This window comes from Denticeps clupeoides, chromosome 5 (genome assembly GCF_900700375.1).
Source record: "Denticeps clupeoides chromosome 5, fDenClu1.1, whole genome shotgun sequence".
NCBI classification, from domain to species: Eukaryota; Metazoa; Chordata; class Actinopteri; order Clupeiformes; family Denticipitidae; genus Denticeps; species Denticeps clupeoides.
In genome coordinates, this window is record NC_041711.1 from 3,707,324 (window position 1) to 3,733,753 (window position 26,430).

Genomic DNA, 26,430 nt, shown 5'->3' on the forward strand with positions numbered 1-26,430 from the left:
TCACGGGAAAGTAAAACTCTGTCAGAGGCCTGGACTGGAGTGTTTCAGGTCATTTTATATGGATGGCGCGTCCCTGGGGACTGGTTTCTGTGTTCCTCCATTTACTTTCTACCAACGGATCGAGAGCAAACAAAGCAAGGAATAAATGAGGAGATGAGGAGGAAATAAACAGCTCCATGATTTACCGGCATGCACGGCTAATTTTAGAGATTAATAAATCACACCCTGTCAAAGGCATTAAACACATAATTTGCCCGTCTGAGGGGAACAAATGTATGCCAAATTTGACAGTAGCTAAACAAGAAAAAAATTATCATTTTTACAAAACAAGCTCAAGAGATGAGGACCTAAGCGAACCCTCCAGAGCCAAGAAGCCCATAGCAAGATCCATTTTTAAGGCTTCCACAGCACCTCGTACAGGCTCTGGCTAATTTTACTGCAAATTTTTCAATTGTTTCAATTTAACCACTGGACCACAGCACAGGTGGTGTACGAGAAAATGCGGTTCCTCTGAAGATGAGCAGCATGGTGAGCAGAGGCTGAAGCTAATCTCCACACTCGATAACAGGGACCTGCATATTGTCCAAAGGAAAAATGGCAATAACATCCCAGACGACATGAATCAAAATTTCATTAGTGAATGATGATCACATTCACAAAGCTGATGCTTTCCATATCGACCGGTGAGAAATGGGAACGGGACATTTTGCCAAAATTATATGAGAGCAAAAAAAAAGTGAGGTGACAGAACGAATAGTTATTGAAATATAGTTGCAAGCAAAACTATTTTTTGGTATAGATTGCTTCTGTCTGTTATGTCTATTTGTTAATATATTTTAGAAAATGTCACTTATGGTTCCAAGTCTTAAATATGTGACAAATAATATGTAGAATATTTAATAAGACTGACGTTTTTAATTATAGCCGGCAGGCAGGTAATTATGGGATGGACACCACCGTCAGCTTTCCATCATCTGTAAAACACAGCAGGCTGCAGCAATTTTCCAAAGGCGGTTTAACAATCAGCCATCATGATAATATTAGCAAACAATCACATTCACATTAAAAGCACCGCCGAGCGGCTGATCTTTGACATAGTGGAACCCTACACCGAAATTTAGCGGCTTTATCAATATTCACACCAGCGTTTTTTTTAATCTCCGTCCTTGAACTGCTCTGCACATGCAAATATCAGGCGCCTCGGCAAGGTCTCCCGAGCGGGAGGGAAAGCGAGCCGCTTAAATTCCGTTTATTCATGATGGCCGCCCTTTGAATCCGCGAGGTCAGGGCAGTGGTCAGTCGGCACCCACGGCTCGTTCGAGGGCAGCTCTGCGATTCCCGCGCCGACGCCGGTGTCGAGGAGGGCAGCCTCGTTTGCATATATGCCTGGTCAACGGAGCGGAGACGAGTTGCAGAGACCGGCTGAACATGAGAGCGGAAATTACCAGTGTTTTGCCTGTAATCGTTTTTTTTTTTAATCTCAGGATTGATTGCTCATGATTTCTTTTCAGAAATTCGAAACCTGAAAGAAACCCTAGGCTGGGGCTAAGAACATTTCGCTTGATTTACAAAGGCTAACTTGAAAAGCAGAGGAACGTCAGAAAGAGCTCCCGCTTCCAAGCACCTAATTGCTATGCGCCGATTGCTTCATCACGAGCTGTAATCAGACTCCAAAATCAAGAGAAATTAAGAGGACACTGCAATTAAGCAACAGCAACAACAACATTTATTTCTTATATAGCCCATAATCACATACAGTACGTCTCGATGGGCTTTGACAGGCCCTACAGTTGACACCCCCCACACTTGACCCTTCTGCACACAAGGAAAAACTCCACACAAAAAAATGGTAGGAGGGAGAAGGAACAAATGTTGGGAAGGAGTGATACAGAGAGGGACCCCCTTCCAGGGTAGAGTGAGCCTGCAAATGCTGTCAGTGCAGAGCTGGTGATGATTTGTGCAATAAGAGAAAAAGTCCTACAGTTGTAGAAGTGGCAGACGGTGGTATTGTACGACTGACACTGATATGTGGTTACAGTCGTATATTTGTGTGACAGTGGCCCGGTACCCTAACTAGGACAGCCTAGCTAAGGTGAATTTAACACTGTCTGTGTTTGACTAGGTGACTGTGTAATGAAGTGGACTTGATAATTGACACTGTGTCAATTGTGTTTTCAGTTTAGATTAAAAGTCCCGAACACTGACCGGCAAGCCGTTCCACAACTGCAGAGCTCTATAAGAGAAGGATCTGCTCCCAGCTGTGACCTTCTGCACCTTTGGGTACCAGTAGTGAATAACTAGGAGTTCACTCAGTTAAGGTGGAACGAGACCTAGAAGGTGGAGTGAAACCTGTAAAGCTTTATAGGTCAAAAGTAGGATTTTGTAGTCTATCCTACATTTAGTGGGTAGCCGGTGATTGTAAGACCGGGGTTATGTGGTCCAATTTTCTAATTTTCACAGTAATGCGTTGCAGTAATCTTGCCTTGATGTGGTAAAGGCATGGACCATTTTTCTGCATCAGGCATTGAGATGATATTTCTTATTTTTGCAATATTTCTAAGATGAAAGAATGCTATCCTATCCGATGAGAGACCTGCATCGATGAGGACATCTAGATCCTTTACTTCTGTACTTGGTGAGATAGAAAGGCAATCCAGAGTTATGATGTAGTCAGCCAGTTTACATCTGGCTGCTTGAGACCCAAGTACAAGAGCCCTGATGTGGCTCTGATCAGAAGGCAACAGCAGGTCATTTTCCACTTTAACCAGCGCTGTCTCAGTGCTATGATGAGGTCTAAATCCTGATTGATATACTTCACGAATGTTGTTGCTGTCTAGGTACATGCACAGCTACTGGGCTATGACTTTTTCTAAAATTTTAAATATAAACGGAAGGTTGGATATAGGTCTAACATATACGGTTAACTTGTTTAAGGAAACTTATCCAATGCGCAAGTACATTGATTTGACAATTTGATAATTAAGCGTCAGACAGGGAGTGGCATGAAGGAAAAATCATTCTTCCATTGTCAGAAGAGAATGCAGAATCGCTCTGAGCTCCGCCTCCTTCACCGACATTCAATAGAACTTTTTACAGCTTAACTGTAAAGAAATAAATCATCCACACATTACATTTATAGACTTACTCTACTGTGTGTTTACAGTACAGGCCAAAAGTTTGGACACACCTTCTCATTCAATGTGTTTTCTTTATTTTCATGATCATTTACACTGGTAGATACATCGATGCTCATCGAGAGAATGCCAACAGTGTGCAAAGCAGTAATCAGAGCAAAGGGCGGCTATTTTGAAGAAACTAGAATATAAAACATGTTTTCAGTTATTTCACCTTTTTTTTTGTTAAGTACATAACTCCACATGTGTTCATTCATAGTTTTGATGCCTTCAGTGAGAATCTACCAACGTAAATGGTCATTGAATGAAAAGGTGTGTCCAAACTTTTGGCCTGTACTCTATACCAGCTGGACCACCAGGTTATCAAGATAATCATTGTTATTCATATGCCATAATGCTGTGCATATGATGCATTATGGGTAATAAAAACATGAATAAGAATACACTTGCAATCATTTAAATGTTCAGGATTTTTAAAACTGCAGGCAAACGACCGATTAATTGTAATAATTTGTTGTGGTTGGGTGTTGTCGGGTCTGCAATCCTGCACCAATCATCCTGACAACAAGGCTCTAATCATGGACAGGTGCCGTCCTTGGTTAGGACACTGTTAAAAGGAACAGTTTGGCAGCAGACCGACTGCATTAAAGTGGACACAGAAGACTTACCTGTGTGTTAGTTTATGTTCCTGGCCTTGAGCCTCATGCCCGCAGGTTTGTTTTTGGTGGATTTATTTGTTTTGGCCTTTGTGCCATTTTCATTTGTTTTTTTTGTGTATTCTCCATTTTCTGTATATCAGTTCTCATCCTAGAAAAACATCTTATTTGTCGATGGACTTCTTGACTACTGCTGGGCAAAAATGTGTTGTATCTGAGTTGTGGTCGATAATTCATGTCCCTCCTTTCTGTGTCTAAATACTCTGAGCAGAGAATATTTGAATTTATTTCATTCATGGATTTGGTTTGAATGATGTTTACAAATGCGGTAACACTCAGAACAAGTGTGACACGCACAGAACAAGCCGTTGTGGAGAAGACCGGAGAAGAAGCCAGATGCCTAAGCGTGCCAAACCAGGCCCACATCCTGGAAGAAATGAATAAACTCCTGGATTAACCTCATTAGGATTTAAAAGGAACAAAGATCGGGACAGGATCATCCCTGCTCGATTTCAATAATGGGAAAATGGTGATTACAACAATGATCGCCTCGCGCAGGCCGTCTGTAATCATGGGTGTCACTCGATGTCGAGAGAGGGACCCGGTTTCTCTGAGTAATCCGTGTCAAGCGCAGAAAGCCGATTACGGGAGCTCGGTGGCTCCTTGAAGACTCCAGGGCTGCGCTCCAGCGGCGGAGACGCGTCACGCCGCCGAGACTCTGTTTCAGGTCAGATTCACGGAGGTGCCAAAAAGAGAAGCCGAGGAAGAGAGAGAGGGGGTTCCTGTGCATTTCCCATGATGCACAGGGAACTTGACAGCAGTGTTAAATGCAAGCTAAGGACATCTTACTCTTGTGACTTTCTTTTCACACACATACACGCACACAATGTCAGCATTTTGCTTTGCTCATCTGCATGAGACAGCTCCAGGGGGCTGTGGGATTGTGGGTAATTACAGAGGAGGTGAGCACACAGGCTGGCAGCTCCTGCTGCTTCGTTCTCACCAAGACGACCTGTGGTGTTAATCTGTAGAGGTATGGATGCATAAATAAACATGCCCACACACACACCTTCTCTATCAATTACAACTGGTATCGATACTTATTGATATCAATTAGCACTGGTATTGCCGGCAGACTACAGTCATTTTCAATAGGCATTGCAGTGGTCAGCCCCTCTCCCGGCCACCTGAAGGGCTAAATGTTTACATGAGAGACAGTTTAAGCTAGTGGTGGAACAGATCACTGTTGATCCGTGATCCTTCTCCCCAGTTTGGCATGCATGTGATCTGAAGATTTAAAAAAAAAAAAAGTTGAATGTAGAAACTCCCACGACGGTTCACGCTGGCAAAGCAACAACATTTATAATGATTCCAGTCAGAGGATCATATTTATTAATCTTTGTGGCATTAACCAGTGCATTAATTATGAATGCATGCAATCACATGAGGTGATTGGATAGTATTGGGTGCATGCATGGGTGGATGCACGTGTGTGTGTGGGGATCAAAAACAGCTCGACACTGTCTTGGATAATGAAGTTATCTTATGACGGCCCTTTCTGCATCTAAAATTTGGCTTGATGGTCTTCATAATGGTATCTCACATCCAGTACACTGCTGAACACAGCAGTAGTGATTATGAATACATGTTAGTCAGTGCATCTTGGATATTTTTGTATCACTTATAAATGATATCAATATTTTATGTCAGTCCATGAACATGAACGGTTACTTGGTTGGTCTTATATGCATTACGTTCAAAATACGTGGTTTCTGCGTCCATCTGTACTCATATTCAGCACCTTGGAGAACGTCCATCTAAACCCAGACACGCCAATTCAGAACCGCGGACAGCGGACAGACAGGTCAGGAGCGGGTCCAGAGTAAATTCAGCGCCGCGTACGGCTCCCCCGGGCGCCCGGCAGCAGCTGCCAGCGCCGATCTCATCACGCACCTGTAATCCGAAACCCTCTGCCACGCAGCCAGGCGAGCGGTTTCCAAAAAAGCACGTCCACTCCATCTGACCTACCGCTTTTCAAAGCTGGAGCAGAAAACAGAATACCTTTCACATCTGAAATGCCAAAAAATGGGTAAAATTAGCGCCCCTAAATAAGCATGCGCTGTCCTTTATAATATGATGGCACCGACACGAGCCAATTCTCAGCATTCAGTTCATCCGCAAACGTACAAAGGCAACGTTGACTGTATTAAGGTTCCCAGAAGCTGCTATGGAAACGACCCTGTTTTAAATGTCACAGGCGCACTCAGACACGCAGACTGGGCCTGCAGGAACCAATAAGCAGATTTCATTTTCAAAATGAAGCTGCACTCTTTCCAGACGTCTGGACCACGTCAGCAGAGCCACAGGAGAACAGGCAGGTGGTTTGCATCACATTAAATCAATCAATAGCGTTTGCTTGAGTTATGGGCTGGGAGGGACGGGGATATTGTGTGGTAAAGAGGAGGTCGGAGCGAGGGAGCAGGGAACGAGAGAACCTGAAATGAGCAAACAAGACAAGAAGGAATTAAAAAAAAAAAGGATTCCTGGAAACATGGACAAAAACTATTCAGCCGACTGTATGGACATTGGAGAGGGAAAAAGAGAATAAAAGGGCATGACCGAAGTCAGTTACCCCTGATTATGCATAGGGCTTTAGGAGAAACATAAAAAATGTGTAACGTGAATATAATTCAAAATGCAGAAAAGAAAAATGGCAAGGAAGGTCATTAAACCATTTTCTCTAGTCATCCGATAACGTGGTGTGCAACTTTATGTCCCATGATAATGTTATAATGGGTACATTTGGGATTTTTCTGGGACATTTATGTACTCCTTAAAATGATAATAATGTGGCAGTGGAGGCGAGTCTTTCGCCACTAAGCAGAATGGCCTGTGAAATCACTTTTCAGACATTGATTTTGGAATGGAATCATGTGACCTTGTCTGTCATGACTGTCTTCACAACATTGGACCAAGAAAATTGTTTCGCCTCCAAATAGGGTCAAATTGGATTGTTTACAGATTAGGATTTGATTGTTAGTCGTACAGTGCAATGCGAAACAGCACATCTACACTTCAGATCAACAATGCAAATGAGAAGCTTCTCTGTAGGATGCATACAGGCTGAATCCAGACATTTCGTAATAAAATATCATAAAAGACAACTGTCTAGCAGTAATGGTGACATCATCTAAATCTTCAGGATTTACAGAAATACACAGATAAAAAATCTGGAGAGGAGTAAACTTTATGATGAAGTTATGATGAACTTTATGACATGAATGATGTTTTTATAAACAAAGTTTAAAATAGAGATACATGATTGGCAGCTGTCAAACACCCTACATCACCAAAGGTCCCTCCTCAGCAGGATTTTCTTCTTCCATCCTATAAGAAAAAAGGGGTTCATCTAAAATTTCCACTTAAATCCTAATTAATTTTGTTAGGGCAATAATTAAGGCTGAGGAACCCAGAGTGGTGGCGCTTTGCCGAGGGAACTGGGGAGAGAACATTCTCATTAAAGAACAGAGGGGAAGTGTGTTCTCAGATCAATGAGAAACTTTCATGGTTTCCCTGACGACGGCAGATCTAGAAAAGAAAAACACACACACACACACACACACACACACATACACACACACACACTACAGATAAAGTGTCTGGGGGAAGGATGGAAGCCTCTCTATCTTTCTACTCTCTTGTGCGCACACACACACACTTCCTGGTGTGGTGGGAGTTAGATTGGGGACTTTATTGGCAGTTTGACACTCTTATCTCTGTAAATAAATGATGCACAGTGGGATGGAGAAGAGAAGCTAATTAAATTACGCTTGCACAACTCTGGACATGGTCAGTACACACACACACACACGCTATGTGTTAATTAATTACATGCCATTTACACACATAGACATTTTGAAACGTAATTTCTACGCACATTGTTAATGCATCCGAATCCAGCTCTGAGTTTCATGCCCAGTCGTTTCCTCCATGAATCCACGTGGAGCAGAACTATCGCTGTTAATAAAGCCACGACTGATACACAGCGGCCAGAAGGATTCATTACAGATTCCAATGCTGCATCCTCAGAGGGCCAATTGAGTCTGTTCCACATCAAACAAAGCTTTATCAAACACCTTCTCATATGAAGATAGATTGATGGCGTGTCTTTCTGAAGCCGCACTTGGTGCAAACCCGATCCTAATAACAGAGTGAAAAACTCATTTTGGCATCTCTTACCTCCTCACTCTACAATGTACTTCACCAGCAGTGTTCATGCTAAGGTTTACTCTACACTAACACTCAAGTAAGACCCCAAAACAAGTTCAGCTCTTCTCTACACCTTCGCTACATCAGACCAGAAACACATAGAAAACAGCAGCGCCTTGCCATGTTAAAATAAGAACAATCATGAGAAAATACATCCAGAAATTAAGATAATCAGAGGAAAAAGAATAAATGCCTCTTCCCTCAGCTGTGTACAAGCCTCTGTTTCTTCCACGGGAACTTCGAATCACTTTATCTGCAAGCCCACCCCCACTTTAACTTTCAAAATGTGTGCATGAAAGGGAGGGGAAAAGAAAAAAGAAAAAGTCTTGGGAAGGGGAATCATAAAAATAGGTCAGTTCTTTTTTTAATGCCATGGATAAGACATTCTAATAAATTTCTGCATGTAAATGAAAATTGCATACAAGATTGACAATAAGACAATGCCCAATGTAAACGCTGCCGGATAGAATCCACCGTCCCCACACACTGCTCCCTGGGCGCCTGTCATGGCTGCCAATGGTGATGGGTTAAAAGCAGAGGGCACATTTCGTTGTGTCACTGTGTGCTGTGCTTCACAATGATAATCACTTTACTTTCACTCACGTAACCAACTCAAACGGTTCAACTGAGTAGAGATACTATTTAAAGACACTGTTCACATGAGTTTTTGGTTTTTAAAAAACGTGCAGGGGGTTAAAACGGCGCCTGTAAATGCTGCTAGAACCCCCTGCACCGTAGTTTCTTGTAGTTGTTGCGTTACAACCACGAACGTGTTTACCGCCATTGTTGTATGTACTGAGTGTTCGGTTGGAGGTTGGGCTAATCCATCAGCGTTTTCACAAAAAAAGACGCTTTGCCGTCCACATGGAAACGGCTAAAAGAGAAATTCACTCCAGAAGTCATTTTAAAAAAAAAAAAAAAAAACGTTCTGGGTCCCCTGAAACGTGGTTTTACTTGTGGACGCCCGGCCAGATTGGAAAAGTTCCGAGAACATTCCAGAGAATTTTTTCATGTTCTTTGCTCTTGCACATTGTGGAATAGATTCTCACGTTGACTGTCATTAAAGACGGTAGGCCTTGGTCATTTGACAATATAATAAGTAAAAAGCAACCCAAAAACCTGAGGAGGACTAAGAACAGATATAATTGTGCCATGTTTTCGCAGCTATTATCGCGGTGAGCAGGATGAAATAATAAATCTTCCGTGATAGAACCGTCTGTGGCGCCGTCAGAATAAAATCAGCAGCGTTCACGCTTCCATTACATTTTACCAGCGGCCGAAATGTCAGAAGCAAACGATTGCTCACGTCGTCGGCACTTAAAGGAAGATGAAGAGTCGATGGTGCGCCATTTTAAAGAAGGATAAAAAACACTGGTGGCTGTCAGGCGACATCAGGGGAGCTGCGTGGAGCGTTTCCGGAGCCGAGAGGGGCTGGTTGATGTAAGTGTGGTGCAACAGGCGGGGAACCGGCATGAGTGGGCAGCGCCTGTGGAGGGCCTGTTAAAAATGTAATGGTGTTTCTCTGTCCAGCAGGTTGGGACTAAACACACTTCTCTGTTCCGATGGAAGAAACACGCGGCAGTAATTAAAGTTTTAGTCGCCTGGTCACCGGCTGGTTCCTTTTATTCGGGTTGAAATCACCGTTAAGGCGAGGAGCGAGCGTTCACACGTCCCCACGCTGCTTCCATGGGAATTACAGTTAGATGAAGGATAAGAGGTTTATGAACGCGCTGCGTATATATTTATAATAATGAAATGAACAGCGAGCGAATCATCCCGTGCCACCTCCTGCCCAGTACGAGCGGCGAGAGTCCCCAGGTGTGGCACAGACTGAGCAGCCATTGACCCCGGAGATCATGAGAAGATTGCTGCTGATGACATCTCGCGCTCCCTCGCACTCGATCCACTTTCAATCCGAGGGGAGGAGCAGCCAGACTAAGACAAAGGCACAACCTGAGGGGCATGTGACATCTTGCAAGAAATCTAAAAACTAAAAGTGATCAGAAGTGCGATGTGACATTTCACCCAAAATTCTACAGGTGACTTCGCCCGAAACCACGGCGCTTGGCTATACGGACGCCACTCCCTCGCTGCAAAGTGGTGAAGAGCCGTTCTGGCCGGTGAAAGTGGAGAAGGTCTCCATCATAGCAGCGTTGCCAGTACCAGACATGAAATAGCGCCAGTCGGTTCTGCTGAGGTTCCGACTCTTTTTAAGGAAAACCGCACGAGCTAAAGGCAACTAATGAGCCTGGTGGTTAATCAGCGAAATAACGAAGGAAAATGAAATTTGTGCAGCATAAGCAGGGACGGCGATTTATCACTGCGTGTTACTGCGGGGCTTCGGGGGAGCGGGGTGCGTGAGTGTGTGTGTGTGTGTGTTTTCTTATTAACAGATGTAGGAAAATGGGAACGAGGCAGTACTGCTGACACGCGAGGAAACAGAGGCGCCATATTTCCACCTGTTGCAAAGCGAGAAATGAGCAAACTGTGTGAGATCTAATGAGCAAAAAACCTAAATGTGCTTTATTAGGTAACAGAGCTCGCCGGGGGAAGGGGGCAATGTCAGCGCAGCTCCGTCCATCACAGATACTGTACAACTGTCCCATTTAACCAGCGGGTGGGGGGACGAATGGTCGCTAGTCACAGGGTCACACTTCACGCCGTGACGCAGCGCTCCATCAACGACAGAGTAAATAAATGCCGGGCACCCACAATCCCGCAGCGTTCAGTTCTGAGCCAGGCTAATACCAAACTCCAATTCGTTGTCCTCCACAGGTCCTCCAATCCAACAGTCACATGCGCATGGAAATAGAGGTCAGGTTCAAATTCAAAGAAATGTTGACAATTTCAGAAACATTTTTGGTGGGCAAGTCTATCAAAATACTTTTGAATATTCAGTATTATAATATCCCTTTCTATTAAACGGACTAAAATAATTCCAAGAACACAGGGAGTCAACAACGATCCTTCCTTACTCAAAGTCACCCTGGTCACCTGACAACCCACCATCACCCTCTAGAGTTGCTTTTAAATATCATGATGAAATCATTTTAGTTGTCACAAGCAAGCCTGTTTTCTCGATTTAACTTTTTCTATGTAAGAAATTGTACAGGGTGGGCCATTTATGTGGATACACCTTAATAAAATTGGAATGGTTGGTGACATTAACATCCTGATTGTGGCACATTAGTATATGTGAGGGGGCAAACTTTTCAAGATGGGTGGTGACCATAGTGGCCATCTTGGATCCAATTTTTGTTTTTTCAATAGGAAGAGGGTCATGTGACATCAAATTTATCGGTAATTTCACAAGAAAAACAATGGTGGGCTAGGTTTTAACGGAACTTTATTCTTTCATGAGTTATTTACAAGTTTCTGACCACTTATAAAATGTGTTCAATGTCACCAACCATTCCCATTATATTAAGTTGTATAGATATAAATGGCCCACCCTGTATATCAGTTTATCAATACATGATTGTCCACACATTCGTATAATTGTATAGATCTAAACGTTCCTAAAAAAGAGTGCAGAATTGAGGGGGACCTAGAATATTTGTCATCGTCATTTTAGGCCGAGGTCAGCTCAACATGATGTGTTTTTGTTGAAGGGTTTGTATCATGCCATAGGCATCCACTCTGTCTATCTCTGTCTGCTGCTCCATGCCACCAGATCTATAAAATGAACAGTGAACTGAATACTTAGCTAAGTGTCAAGTGATTCGAACCCCAAAACAGCAACCAGAACCATGTGGCCCCGCCGACAAGGAGGTGAAAAAGAGTGACGATAAAAATTGCCACTAATGCGGTGCTCCCTCAAGGTCTCTCTCCTTTTGGCGTCATAGCCTTGAGATTTCTCACTGCTCTCTCACTCACCCAGGTTGGAAAAGTAGATTCGTTACATCACTCTTATTATGTCGAATAAAAAAAAAAAAAACAGGAGTGACACGGGTCACGCACCGTCCATAATTAACTGTCCGTCGTTCATCCTCACACGCTGGACCAAGACGTCAGCTCATTAGACGGGGAAAGAAAGGGACAGAAGAGCGCCGAGGGAGCGAGTCTGACCCCCCGAAAGGTGAGAAATGAGACCCGTGCCTCTGCTTTGTGTGGGAGTGATCGAGCGAGAACCCCGCCAGTCGCCTGCCCTCCCCCCGGGGGCCCCAGGTGTAGGTGGACGGCGACTCGGGCCGAGAATTGGAGAGCCTCTGCTTTTCAGAAAGGTTATTCTGGGAGTGTGAAAGAGTGGCGGATCTCGTCGCGGCCCCCGCGTGTTTCGCGGAGGCTTATGTAGCATGACCCTCCGAAATGAAATTCTCCGCTGGCCGGCGACAGTCGATTAATTTGTGGAATGAACCTCGTTGCGAGGCCTGCCCCCTCCCCAAGGGAGGAAAAAAGGGGCCATTCTCAGCCGCCGTGCCCCCGCCAACTATATTTAATGCTGTTTATACTCCATCCCAGTGAAAAGTGATGCTGCTTTTTTCGGCACGCTGCACACGCCGCATCCTCCAAAGTGCCAGTTGTCCCCAAGGGCGAAAAGAAAGTTTTGCGGCCGCGCTGTTAATTACCACATTCATCCAGCAAAGGCAGCAAGATGAATACAATGCTTTTGGTAAAATGATTCCCAGCAAGCGCCCCGGGCCCCCAAGTGATCACTGGGAATTTAGAGCGGTCAGGTGGTGTCACGTACTCACGGAACAGCTGCCACCTGGTCGCGGTGGCTGGGCTTGAGCCATTATCCAGAGGCAACATCTGACTCCAGTTCAACTTCGACGAGATGTTTAGCAGCCAGGCCTTCAGCGACATAGAATCTGTAAGGCTGGGTACCGAACTTTGGCACTTTGGTGGAACGAAACGACGTTGCCAGAATTTGGGCTTGGGTTGCACACTGTAAAAAAAACCACACTGAAAAAGTCGTGGGAAAAAAAAGAAATATATGTTGGCTCAAAACGAAAAATATTCTCGAATAAGTGTCATCAAGGCAACGAGTATAACTGTGTTCTTGAAACGTGTTACTGAGTTCTGCGCACGTGAAGCAACAGAATCGTTGAACTTCCGCTGGCTCATCCATTGTGGTGAGTACTTCATGTTAACTGTCATAAATATTTAAATATATTTTTGTTATTGTTATTCAACAATCCAACAATCATATACATATTTTCTAGGATTGTTGAATAACAATAACAAAAACATATTGTTCGTCTACGTACCATCTGAGAAACGAACGTGTTACGACTTGAACTTGTTGTAGATACTGGACGTATATTTCTCAGGTGACATCCAGACGAACTATATATTTTGGTATATAATGTAGGGTTTTCTTTTTCATCCTTTTTGGAAATGGCGTCTGCGGGTTTTGAGCTGGCAAAACATTTTCTGACCGCCGTGGCATCCTGCACGCCTATTCACTTCTGGTGGAGGGGATTTTGGTGGAAGTACCGCTGACATACATTTTGCATATCAGGGTTTTTTCCCCAAGTATAAAACTAAATGCAGCGCCTATTTTGAATGTGATGAGAAAGTGAAAGTGAAGTCATTGTGAAACACTGCCGCACAGCACACGGTGACACAGCGAAATGTGTCCTCTGTATTTAACCCATCACCTTAGTGAGCAGTGGGCAGCCATGAGGGGCGCCCGGGGAGCAGTGTGTGGGGGCGGTACCCTCCCTCAGTGACACCTCAGTGGCACCTTGGCGTTTCGGGATTCGAACCTGCAACCTTACGACTACTTTAAGATGGTTCAAAAAGTACCGTTCAGTCACGTTATAACATTTAATTGGCATAATAGGCAGCCAAATTCAAAGGACTAGGCACATGTCATGTAACTAGTTGAGTGTTACAATGTGTGTTTCATTGTCATGGCCAACGCGCCTCCAGCCCGCTAGAGGGCGCCTCACCAGCCTGGGAGACGACGACCCGGAAGAGGAAATGGAAGCGGGCGGTGGCAAGTAGAAAAGTGAGGTAACCCCAAGGAGACAGGCCCGCTCTTTGTATGACTTTACTCACCAGAGACGCTAGCTCTCTCACCCACGACCCCAGATAATTGTGACTCCTGAAATACGACCTTTGCCTGCCCACGACTTTGAGAATTGCCTGATCCCCTGGAAACCACAAAAAGAACCCTGACCGGAACTTCCTGGCTACAACCTCTACCTGCCCCTGACCTCGAACCTACCTGACCCATCGGTTAAGACGGGATTCCATGCTCCCCTACCGTCCTGCCGCCCAAGACCTACTCCCGTCCAGTCCAAGATCCCGGACCATCCTGAAACCCGCCGTTTTCCGGTTCTCCTCTGCCCCGGTCCTTCCCAAAAATCCCGAACTGACTCCCCGCTGCATTGAAGCGCGTTCATTGCGTCCTCATTCCTCCGGCCCCGCTCGCCCAGTGTCCTCTACCGGTACGACGGCTTATCCCCACGCCCAAAGTATGTCTGCAAGTACATTTACATTTACATTACATTATTTATCCAGAGCGACTTACAATCAGTACAGGGACAGTCTCCCTGGAGCAATTTTAGGGTTAAGTGTCTTGCTCAGGGACACAATGGTAGTAAGCGGGATTTGAACCCGGGTCTTCTGGTTCATAGGCGAGTGTGTTACCCACTAGGCTACTACCACCCTAGTACGTCATCGAATTCCCCCTGTGACATTCATGTTAGTATGTGCACCTTCTTTGGGACGCTGAAAGTGGGTGTTGACTTCCTGACTCCACCTACTGGCTTCTGTATTAAAATAAAGCAACGCTGTTCATTCAAAGAATAAGTAAGTCATCTTTCCTCCTCCTGGTGCGGGGAAAGCTTGCCACAATAATATTTCAATTTGAATCTGCTTGTTGGCCTATCTAGGCACATTTAGTGCAGCATAGAACATAAAATTGACATAATGTTCCTTTCAGACCTGGGTCTACATTTAGACATGATCAGCACAACAACAAAATAGTCTGCACAACTTCAGCTGAACCAACAAAAAAATTTAGGTGCAACAGGTCACTGGACATTGGGCTCCAAAATTCAGCTGGCCACATTTAACTGTCACATTTTCATTATTAAACATAACTAGGGCCTGTTTTGTCTGCAATGCGAGGCACCATTATTACCTCAGTCAGATAAAAAGCCACCCTGACTCTGCACCACATATGATACTCAGGGTAGAATCCAGTATTTACTATAAGCATTCAGTTGCACCTTAATTAGACAAGTTTTGCACTAATCAGATTTAAATTGGTAGAAAGCGTCCATCCCTTGGTGGTATTGTAATGTAATGCCGCCTTGTGGCCACCTGGGCGGCGCTGTTGGCTGAATATATATACCTGCATTTTACATTTACCAGCATTTATCAGACACCCTTATCCAGAGCGACTTACAATCAGTATTACAGGGACAGTCTCCCTGGAGCAATTTAGGGTTAAGTGTCTTGCTCAGGGACACAATGGTAGTAAGTGGGATTCGAACCCGGGTCTTCTGGTTCATAGGCGAGTGTGTTACCCACTAGGCTACTACTACCCTCGCCAGTGCTTGTTGGTTGTCTGCTGAGGTTAACGCTGGTTAGTTAAGAGCCGTTCTTGCTCCTGTGCCCTGACTATCGGACATCTATCAGAGAGTTAAACCGTCACCGTGGCCTGTTTTTGTCCCCCCCTCTTTCAGCATCACACGGAACAGAGCAGGGAGCTCTGGCAGATGGCCACGGCTTTGTTTTTAGCTCCGTGGCTTTCCAGGTGCGTCTTTCCAGGGGGCGGGGTGCTGGTGTTTTTTCCTGTGTGAGGTATGAAGCATGCTGGGTCATCTCCCAGAAGTCTTCATTAGAGCGCACTGCTGCCTCAGCGCCGGGCTCGTCTGACGAGCCCACACCGCGAGTACATCGTGCGTCAGCCCGCGCCGAACCTCCGGCTCTTCCCGTTGGAAACGAGACCTCAACGTCACGCTTGCGCGTTGTTCCGCTGAGGCAAGTCCCACCAGGAACTTGTGTCACAGAGTAGGGTCTTCACTGATCCCCAGCTAATGAAGCTCCACCGCTGTCCGGCGGGAAATAAACAGGCCGCGTGCCGGAGAGAAACGCTGGTGTTTTTAGTTTAATGGCCAGATCATCTGGTGAGCTGTGGGGAAGCTGTAGGAGCGGAAGGAAGCGGAGATTAATGCAGACCCGCAATCACAGGCTGGGGATTCAAGATTTATTCAAAAACGCTTCCCCGCGTCTGGCAACAAATCCTCCACGCGGTTCCGGGGGGATCGGGGATGCCGATCTCGAGATGTCGCATCTCCATTCCATCTCCACAAGCTTGTTACACACAAACCGACATTTCACGGCCACATCAGCGCGCTGCCTCGTCCCAGAGGACAATGGCCGCGTTATCACCTGACGCGTGGAGGCCAGGAGGGCTTAATAAGAGGGGAGAGAACAGCAGCGAAAGGATGAAAGAAGAAAGCAGACGAATCAATTTCAAAAAAAAAGAAAAAAAAAATGAGTGGCAGCGCGTTAGACCGCCTCGGGTACCTCGAGATAGAGCGCTTTTAATTTGAACATTTCTATTGACAGAAAAAAACCCAAGAGTTATCGCTCCCTTTCTCAACGCCCACGGCGTTTAAACAGCTCTCACGCGGATGAATGCGAGGACACTTACGCGTGAGGGGAAAAAAAATATCACTCAGCCGTCTGCTGGAGACGCACAATGGCAGTCGTTAAGGCAACCGGGTCGTCTTTTCATCGCGATACCGGGGCCTGACAACGTTAACTTTCATACATATTTCAATCGCCGCTAAGATCTGATCAGGGAAGATTAACACCTCGCGCTACAAGTTACGTTTTCTAAAACTGGCACGTGTATCACGATGGGCCTGTTTGCGTATCGATATTTAAAATAATCGGAATGATCGTGCGAATGGGAATCCTTTTAGGGAAATTGACACCCAGCGCACGTCCGGCACGGGCTTGTAGCTTTGTTCCAATGTTTTACCGAATCGGGCAGAGGCTGATAGCAGGAAATATTTTTCCCGTTTATATGGTGATTATCCATTTGAGGCCAGGCTTGATTCCCAGGGACCCTGCCGCGAGGAGCCGGGGGTTGTAGGTACTTGTAGCAATGCAAATATTGCCGAGAGTCATTTTGTGGCAGTAAACAGGCTGATTAATGACTGCGTGGTGCATCTTTATATCAATCTTTATATCAAAGGGTGTGCAAGTTAAGAAAGCAGAAGTGTATTTCGGGGACTAAGTTCTCACACGTGCTTTCAGAAGCACAAACGTCGCCATTGATTTGCTCTCCTTTCTGCGGCGGATGATGAATTAACTTGCTGATGCATCAAAGCGAGATGACAAACAAAACCCATCTGCCGCGCGTTTCATCCACAGGTGCTGTGGTTATTCAGGCCGTAGAGGCAATACAAGATGCAAACTGTCGAATTCCTCAGCCATCTCGGGTGCTTTTTTCATTTCGGGTGGTGGCTGCATCTTCCATCCTTTAACCCATGCGATTATTACTCTTCATGGGCAGTGGTGGCCTAGTGGTTAAGGAAGCGACCCCGTAATCAGAAGGTTGCTGGTTCGAATCCCGATCTGCTAAGGTACCACTGAGGTGCCACTGAGCAAAGCATCGTCCCCACACACTGCTCCCCGGGCGCCTGTCATGGCTGCCCACTGCTCACTCAGGGTGATGGGTTAAATGCAGAGGACAAATTTCACTGTGTGCACTGTGTGCTGTGCTGCTGTGTGTCACGTGTGACAATCACTTCACTTTCACTTTCATGCACATGGATGGCCTTCTTGTGTTCAATATGTGAGTGGGGTGAGGGTGCAATTAAGGCCCCGTCCACAGGAGAACGTTTCTCTGTTCTCTCTGTTTTTGGTTTCTAAAAAACAGTGGGGGCAGTGGTGGCCTAGCGGTTAAGGAAGCGGCCCCATAATCAGAAGGTTCGAATCCCGATCCGCCAAGGTGCCAGTGAGGTGCCACCGAGCAAAGCACCGTCCCCACACACTGCTCCCCGGGCGCCTGTCATGGCTGCCCACTGCTCACTCAGGGTGATGGGTTAAATGCAGAGGACAAATGTCACTGTGTGCACCGTGTGCTGTGCTGCTGTGTATCACAAGTGACAATCACTTCAGTTTCTATGAACTGTTGTAGACGCAGAGAACATCCTGAACGCTGTTTTAAACCCGCTCCACACCTGTAAGTAGAGCTTTAACTCCCCGCTCACCTTGCTCTCCTCTGCAATGAGTTAAACACGTCGTTGTTCTCCAGTCTCGTCGTCTCACTAGAAATGCAGAGAGGATTTCCCGTAGCGGCTGCAGCACGACCACGAACGTGTTATCCTCCATTGCAATCCGCCATATGTAGGATGCGTTTGGGGATTTTATACGTCAGGTTGGACCAATACGTCAGCGTTTCGAGAAAAAAAGCCGCTTAGTCATTCACAGAAATACGTGGAAAAAAGGTCCCATTCTGGGTCCCCTTAAACGGCGTGTCCATGTGGACGTAGGACCAGGTCGGATAGGCATTTTTGAGAAAACTGCTCTTGTGTGGATGAGAGAGGAAGCAAGAGAGTGTGGGACAGTCACAAGAACCTTGTTACGACTGTCCACTGTCTGTTCATCTCGGCATTATTCCACACTCAACTTCACCCAGCAATCAGGCACTGAATGATCGGCCACTCTGAGGCTAATAAGGTCTTTTTTTTTTCATAAATTGTCATATCCCACCATATTCTCATTGCTGACTCGGTTATGACAACAACTTTTCACAACAGCGATATGACAGCAATAGCTTCATGTAAATTAAATGTATTTGCAGCTAGTTGTTATGAGTAAAATAAGTAAAAGTAAAGCAGTTTAAGGTAGGAAAATGCAGCGATACCAGCGTGGGAGACAGCGGGTGAAACCGGAAACCGTTTTCATGCTGGCTCTCATATTGGATATTCATATTGCATGACTGTGCCAATGTTGGGTCCTTTTCAGAACACTATGTCCCTAAATGGCACTCTTTAAAAGCTGCCACCGACCCTGGACCTTCTGCGGTCCCAGTATCACCATGTGGGTGTCTCTCATGTTTCACATGTCGCCAATTTGATTTTAATGAATGTTAATTTTTTTAACCTTGATTTGCTATTTGATTTGCAAATCTCGGCCGCCATCATCAGGTGACTTGTGAAAATGGATACTGAGGAGGTGAAACGGAGGCTAGACTCTGGCGATTATGTTTCAAACCTGTTCATTTTGTCGCACATTTCCCTTTCTCAGCCAAAGCTGTACTTGTCGGCTCAGGTTGAGTCAGATTCTCAAGTCGGGCTCAGGCCAGGTCAGGGCTGACTTTTTAGGCCCCATTACATCTCTAGTCACCACTTCAGACACCTAATAATGTGTGTACACTCTTATAGTTCCTGTAGGCACATACTCTTTGCAAAGGAGACAAAAGAAAAAATGGTGAGAGATGCCTGCTGACAGCGGGAATAATTGGTTTTTCATATGCATTACCCCCGAGGAAGACCAATTCCATTTCGGCGTGTGGCTGCCTACATGTGTAGGCTCCCATTCAAGCTCAATTAATCAAATGGTGCTATCGATTTCCCAGTAAAGGCTGCCCCAATCCCGCCAGTGCCTGACATGGGCAACTTTGCAGGGCTTTAATGGCTGCTTGTGATGTCAGTTGCATAAAGCATGCAATTCAGCTGCGGTAATGGGACATGCAGGCCACTGACCCAGCAACCAAGGCATGGCGGCGAACATTAAATGAAATGCAGATGAAGTATTCACGGCCTTCAACTCTTCATGAAGTTCCTGTGCTGGATACACATTTTTTAATTCTCATGATTTTATAATAATTTTTAAAAAACATAATCAGTACAGTTCATTTATGGATTAATGGCTTAATAAGAATCTTTATATCGAGATACCAAAATATAAAGAGTTCATAAAGATGGGCCCTGCAGTGGGCTGGCGATTCGCCCTGCGCCCAATGTCCCTGGATGGACTCCAGAAGCTGCAACCCAGATCTGGATTCATAAATCATGAGTTACACTATTTATTTTCTCTGTATATACACATACAGTACAGGCCAAAAGTTTGGACACATCTTCTCATTCAATGTGTTTTCTTTATTTTCATGACCATTTACTGAATCCATTTACTGACCATTTACTAACCATCACTGAAGGCATCAAAACCATAAATGAACACATGTGGAGTTATGTACTCAACAAAAAGTGGAGAACTGGCCTCCACAGTCACCGGACCTGAACCCAATCCAGATGGTTTGGGGTGAGCTGGACCAACAAGTGCTAAACACCTCTGGGAACTCCTTCAAGACTGTTGGAAAAGCATTTCAGGTGACAACCTCTTGAAGTGTGCAAAGCAGTAATCAGAGCAAAGAAACTAGAATATAAAACATGTTTTCAGTTATTTCACCTTTTAAAAAAAAAAAGTGAAGTGATTGTCACATGTGATACACAGCAGTACATAAGTACATAACTCCACATGTGTTCATTCATAGTTTTGATGCCTTCAGTGAGAATCTACCAACGTAAATGGTCATGAAAATAAAGAAAACACATTGAATGAGAAGGTGTGTCCAAACTTAAGGCCTGTACTGTGTGTGTGTGTGTGTGTGTGTGTGTATAATTTTTTGCATAATTTTTGCATAAGATTTAATTAGTGAGGAACGTCTCTCCTCACTCAAGCTGGTTCTATTGGTTCAGGAACTCGTTTATAGTGCAGGGGATCCCGAGGGCGAGTCCTGAACTCAGTGTTCTGGGGATAAGTGTCATGTGTGCGAGTTGCTGTCAGGCTCCACTGTGACATCAAGTTGTCTCTCTTTACCTTGAAAGTTTTCACTCATTTCAAGGTCTTCAGTCGGATTCGTATGTGCTATTATTATAACTCCGTGTCCATTATTTGCTGAATTCATGCCTGGGAACTTTGGGTCTTTCAAACACAAATGATATTGTACAAAATTTGTACTAAGAACCTTAAAAAACGGTGGAACCGACCCATTTGGTCACTGCTAAGTAGGCTCCATGCTCTACTTCCCTGAAATCGCACCACTCATTTTCCCGCATTCCTTCCACCGGGAACATAACTCAACAAATTCCCTTTCATTCACAAGGACCAAGGTGATCCATTTAGCCTGTGACTGTATATGCTAGTAAAGCACAAATGTTGTACAACTGTGTGTTTGTGTGTGTGTGTGTGTGTGTGTGTGTGTGTATGGTGTAATTCCGAGTAATCTGGATTCTTCAAGATGCCTGCTTTCAACCGTATAATGTGGGACCACCAACGGCCACCCGGCAGATCTGGCCCGGCTCCTGTGTGGTGTCATGATTCATGATACTTTTCACAGTCTGTTCATTAATGATTTCTTGTCAATCAACCCTGCACACCTGTCTGTCACAGACTTGTGGGATGGTGGGAGTCTCGGCTTGGCATCGGTGCGTCTCCGGCATGGCAGGTTATATTTCATGTACTGAATTCATGTATCCGTTGAATTTCATATTTCTTCGTTCCAGGCGCAGAACCACTTCTCATGCCAGTTCTGCTGCACTTCATCAGAATAGTGTTCACACTCGCCCAGAAATACGAGCGTCCAGCTTGCGTTTTGCCATTTGTGCCATGGAGCATAAAGGCCTCGCTGATGACGTCCTTTATGACATCAACACTGCCGCAAAACCCGCTCCCTGGGCATTTTAATGTGACGCCAACAGCGTCACCAAAAGCCAAATTCAGCACACCAGCGTCTCAGCCGAGTCCAAGTCCTGCTGTGATGCAGCCGCCTCCCGCCCAGGAACCGGCCATTGTCAGGTTTTTACCAGTGAAGGACAGAGGGTCGGTGTCATTTTCAAATTTGTCATGGACTAATCGTCCAGGTCTGCAGCAGGTTATATTTTAGACATGTCAGAAGAATTAAAATGGCCGAGCCAAAATGAACACGTGGACGGGGACGTTATGGGATCTTGACGCATCACGTCTGAAATTCTCCACCACTAAACTTGAGACAGCGAGAACCTGACCACCAGCAGATTCACCACGAATCGCCTGCATGCGCGTAGCAGCCTTGATGCATGCGAGCCGAGGCATGTCACTAGCTTCACACCGTAAAATTAAACTGCATCTTCAATATGACTGTACGATGAGAGGCACAGTATACTTTTTGCCCACTTTGAAGTATATGCATAGTGATAATGATAATAATTCAGTACATTCAAAGTATATTTGGTGTATTAAATTCATATTTTTTGACTCTGAAAAAAAAAACGTACTTGAATCAACTGAACTCAGATCTTACACTGATTTGAATCATACAAACTCAAGCAATGATCTTTTTTTTCTTTTTGTACAAAAAGGTGGTATGAAGCCTCGTAATGAACAATATATTGCACATGTCACGCATGAATACAACGGAAACATCACGCGTAATGGTAAGTGGTTCGAGAATGTTCTGCAATGACGAGACCTGCTCTCCATGTCCGGACCATCATCATCATCAGCAGCAGCAGCAGCACACCCCTCTCAAGACCGTGCGCTGCGCTGCGATCCTCCCCAAATCACTTCTCATCGCTTCCCTGATCGATAGGCAGCGCTCTACTCCCACCTGCCGTCCCAAAAAAGCCACCGGACCGGCGGCGCGGAGCGGCTCAGGGCCCTGGGGACCCGAGGAGACGCGCGTTCCTGCCGTGGGCTCCGGTGCCACACGGGACTGCGATAATACTACTACTAATAATAATATTTTCCTATAATAACTCTCTGAAAGAAAGTCATCAATTTAAGCAAACGAAGATGCGTTAAATCAATTCATTCGATATCAAATTCGTCCACGGTCCCCCACGTCACGGTATTGCAGTCGGTGCAATTTCAACATCGGACATTAAAACCGAGCCTCTCCAAACTGAAAATGCGCACGAGCAGTCGCGCCGCACGACGCGTGATCCACGTCCGTGCAGACAAGTTCCCCGGGAATAAAACTGCGGGACGCGCATCAGCGCATCACCCCCACAAACTCCTCCGGAGCGTCCGGGCACCCCCAGCCTACCTTCCGAGGCGCAGAGCAGCGCCGCGAGCAGCAGCAGCACTTTCGGCGCGGGGCTCATATTCTCAGCCGCCGGGGATCAACGCACTTCTGCCGCCGGAGCTCCGGTGTCTCCGTCTCTCGGTGGCGCGCGCTCTCCGTCTGTGTGACGCGCGCTCCGGCTGCCTTCACTGCAGCATCAGCACCAGCATCACCGTCAGCAGCAGCGGCAGCGGCAGCAGCAGGTCTCTGTGGCCGTGTTGCCAGCCCTCGGTGAGATTCCGAGCCCCGTGGAGACGTGGAGAAAACGCGCCTGAAAACAACCAAAAAAAAAAAAACTTGTATCATCCGTCACGATCGATTAAATACGCAGGATCGATACCGACCGGTCCAGTTCCCTCGGCGCTGATCAGTCGTCTGAGCCGCGCTCCGACGAACGTAGCCGGGTTCGCGTAGAACGCTCCACTCTGGCAACCCTGCCCCAGCTTCTCCTTTGGACTCAAACTGTAACTTTCTCTCCTGAAACGGGTGTCTCTGCTTGGGTTGGAGACGTTGCCGAAGAAACCTTCCCAAAAAATGAACATTTCTACACATTTCATGCAACGAGACTACAGATTCAGATGAACATCCAGTATTAATGCGCCTGTTGACTGAACAACTGCATGTTTTTTAACAGCCTTTTGTTCCCTTGTACGACCCGGACAGACCTATAAAGAGACTATAAAGGGCAGTGATTACTTATTTGAGGCCATTAAACTGTTGAAGTGAAAGGTCAGTGCAGCTGCTCCTCATTTCCGTTCCGGAATCTTCCAGGAATAATGGTCTGCTAGTGTCACAATGGCCAAGAAAAGCTTTTAACTCTTGTTTAAACAAACGAGCAAATTTAAATGACGGTGGCAATGACAGTCATTTTCTCTTGGCGCAACAATGAGCACTGAAACGGAATCTGCATCATTTCTGCAAATTACAGTTAGTCACACTTTGTTGGACCTTTCACCATTATAGGGGGGCATTGATCCCTGAATGCAGGCGGTGTGAGGAGACTATTCTCTGAGTAAAAATGACTCTGCGGTGCGGCGAAAGTGGCTGAATGCTGTCGCAGCACCAAGGCTGATATACCAAAAGCCCTTTCTTTTTTTTTTTAACCAGCGCAATCATTTCCTTTAACTCAGAGTTGCAGTAACCTTTGCCTGAGTTTCTGTTTACCGGGTCCTGAATTCATCTTAAGTGAGCTTCTGCCCTGTTTGACCTTTGAACAGGGGACATTTCAAACTGCAAAATAAAAGTGGTGGTTGAGGGGCAAAGTAGCATGGGGAAAAAAGGACTGAGGTGTCTAAAGAGGCCAGTCCCCCACTGGGCTTCAACAGAACCATGAGTCAGATTATTATCATGTTATCATACCACATTTGACAAATTACTGACACTCGACAATCTCACATTTTACAGATGTTATCCTGTCACTGAAAAATCCCAAATTTTACAGATTGACATGTTATCATGTCACTGTAGAATCTCAATTCTTACATATTAACATGTTATCATGTCACTGTATAACATATTTATTATGTCAATGTATGGCATTATACAATCCCACTTGTTATGGATTACTACGTTATTATGTCCCTGTATAATCCTAAAAATTACAAATTAACTACAATTTACATATTATTAAAATTAACCTGCTACTGACAATCAAGAATCTCAAATTTTACAGATTGACATGTTATCATGTCACTGTAGAATTGTTCAATTCACAGCCAAGTGTTTGATCCTTAAGCAGATTGTAAAAAATACATCCAAAGTGTCCCACACCGTCTATTATGCTCGAGTCCTCAAAGACTGGGTGCTTACACCCCCTGATCATTTGAGGAGATGAGACTAGTGATTGCTGTGTTACCCATTAGAATAGATGACTGTAACCTTCTAAATAGCTTTATTTTTTTAATAGATTTTTGAAAAAAGCACAAACATGTGAAGTGGAAACACTGGAGATTTTTTAGACATGTTTTTTATGTGGTCATTCTAATCTAAATTATATTGGGAGTAGACTAGTTTCTTATGTCTACTCTCAATTGTTCAGATAATTAAGCAGTTACCCTTCAGATGCCCCTTTCTGAGTACAGAGTCTCAATTTTCGAAAATACGATGAACACTTTCTACTGCTGTACGCCTTGTCTTGCGCTTTTGGATTTCGATCCACCAGTTAATTACGTCGCTCATATGAATGCTATATATAGAATTGTAACGGATAGGTTGGTTTAAACACGGCATGTGGTTTTAAAGCCTGGACTGCTTTTCATTGCCTCCCTCTGCTGACATAGGATATTTGTCAGGCTGCTTTTAGGGCCCCTCTGCACTTTTATTTATAATATTTACACCACCCATTCAACAGAGGGCAAAAAACACCCAAAAGTGCAATCAATTTCATTTTAATCCAGATAATTGGATCTGAGGTTTGAAACAGTCTGTGTTGGTATTTGCACTATGCTAATATTTGATGTCTATTTTGAAAGTGACACGTGGGCGTGCCTTGCGGCGAACAGCTGGAGGCGAGCCCAAACCAAATCATGGCACTTGCAGGGAAATGCAGCGTGGAGGCCGGCAGCACATGGTGCGAGAGAGTGTGAGTATATGTCAGTATATCATATCATGGTGGGGCAGTGGTGGCCCCGTAATCAGAAGGTTGCCGGTTTGAATCCTGAGCCGCTGTCCCTACCCACTGTTCCCCGGGCGCCTGTCATCGCTGCCCACTGCTCACTCAGGGCGATGGTTAAATGCAGAGGACACATTTTGTTGTGTCACTGTGTGCTGTGCTGCAGTGTTGCACAATGACAGTCGCTGCACTTTCACTTCATTTATTACTTTGGAAGAGTAAACGCTATTAAAAACAGCCGTAACTTCAGTTACATATCTGGTTCGTCGTCAGAGTGTTCCTTCAACTGGAAACCCTGCTGCCATGCAGTGGAGACAGAAGCTTATAAATGCAGAAGCGGACACGGAGGTGAACCTGCGCTAATCCACTGGAGGCCTGAAAAAAAAATGGAAAACATGAATGAATTTATTTATTTGCTTATTTTTGTGACAGTTACGGAGACTAAGATGGAGAAAACCTTCGAAGAATCCAATACAAGCATTGCATCTTTAGCATTTGTTGCAGCAGGAAAAATGACATATGTTTGAGGAATCAGTTTTTGTTTTTTTTTTTTCAGTTTTGCCTCTTTTTAATTCCTGGCTGCTTTGTTCAGTATTGTCATTATCAAAAGCCACTTTATGAGATGCTCATTAACATGAGCAAGTGATATGAAAGAGTTCAACATAAACCTTCAGGACTGTTGGAAACCGTCCCCATTTTCTTACTTAAGGTGGTGGAGAGAAGCCAAAAGTGTGA

The 26,430-nt window shown here is 45.1% G+C and overlaps 1 protein-coding gene across 1 annotated transcript in view; it reads right to left on the minus strand.

Annotated features, from left to right (window-relative positions):
• Positions 1-23,531, minus strand: part of LOC114790846 (neural cell adhesion molecule 2) — a 180,157-nt gene extending 156,626 nt beyond the window's left edge. The window contains 2 exon segments of the mRNA XM_028981244.1: positions 23,067-23,355; positions 23,429-23,531. Of these exon segments, the coding sequence (XP_028837077.1) occupies positions 23,067-23,124 (58 nt within the window). The 5' untranslated portion in view covers positions 23,125-23,355; positions 23,429-23,531.
• Positions 23,532-26,430: the final 2,899 nt, after the last annotated feature.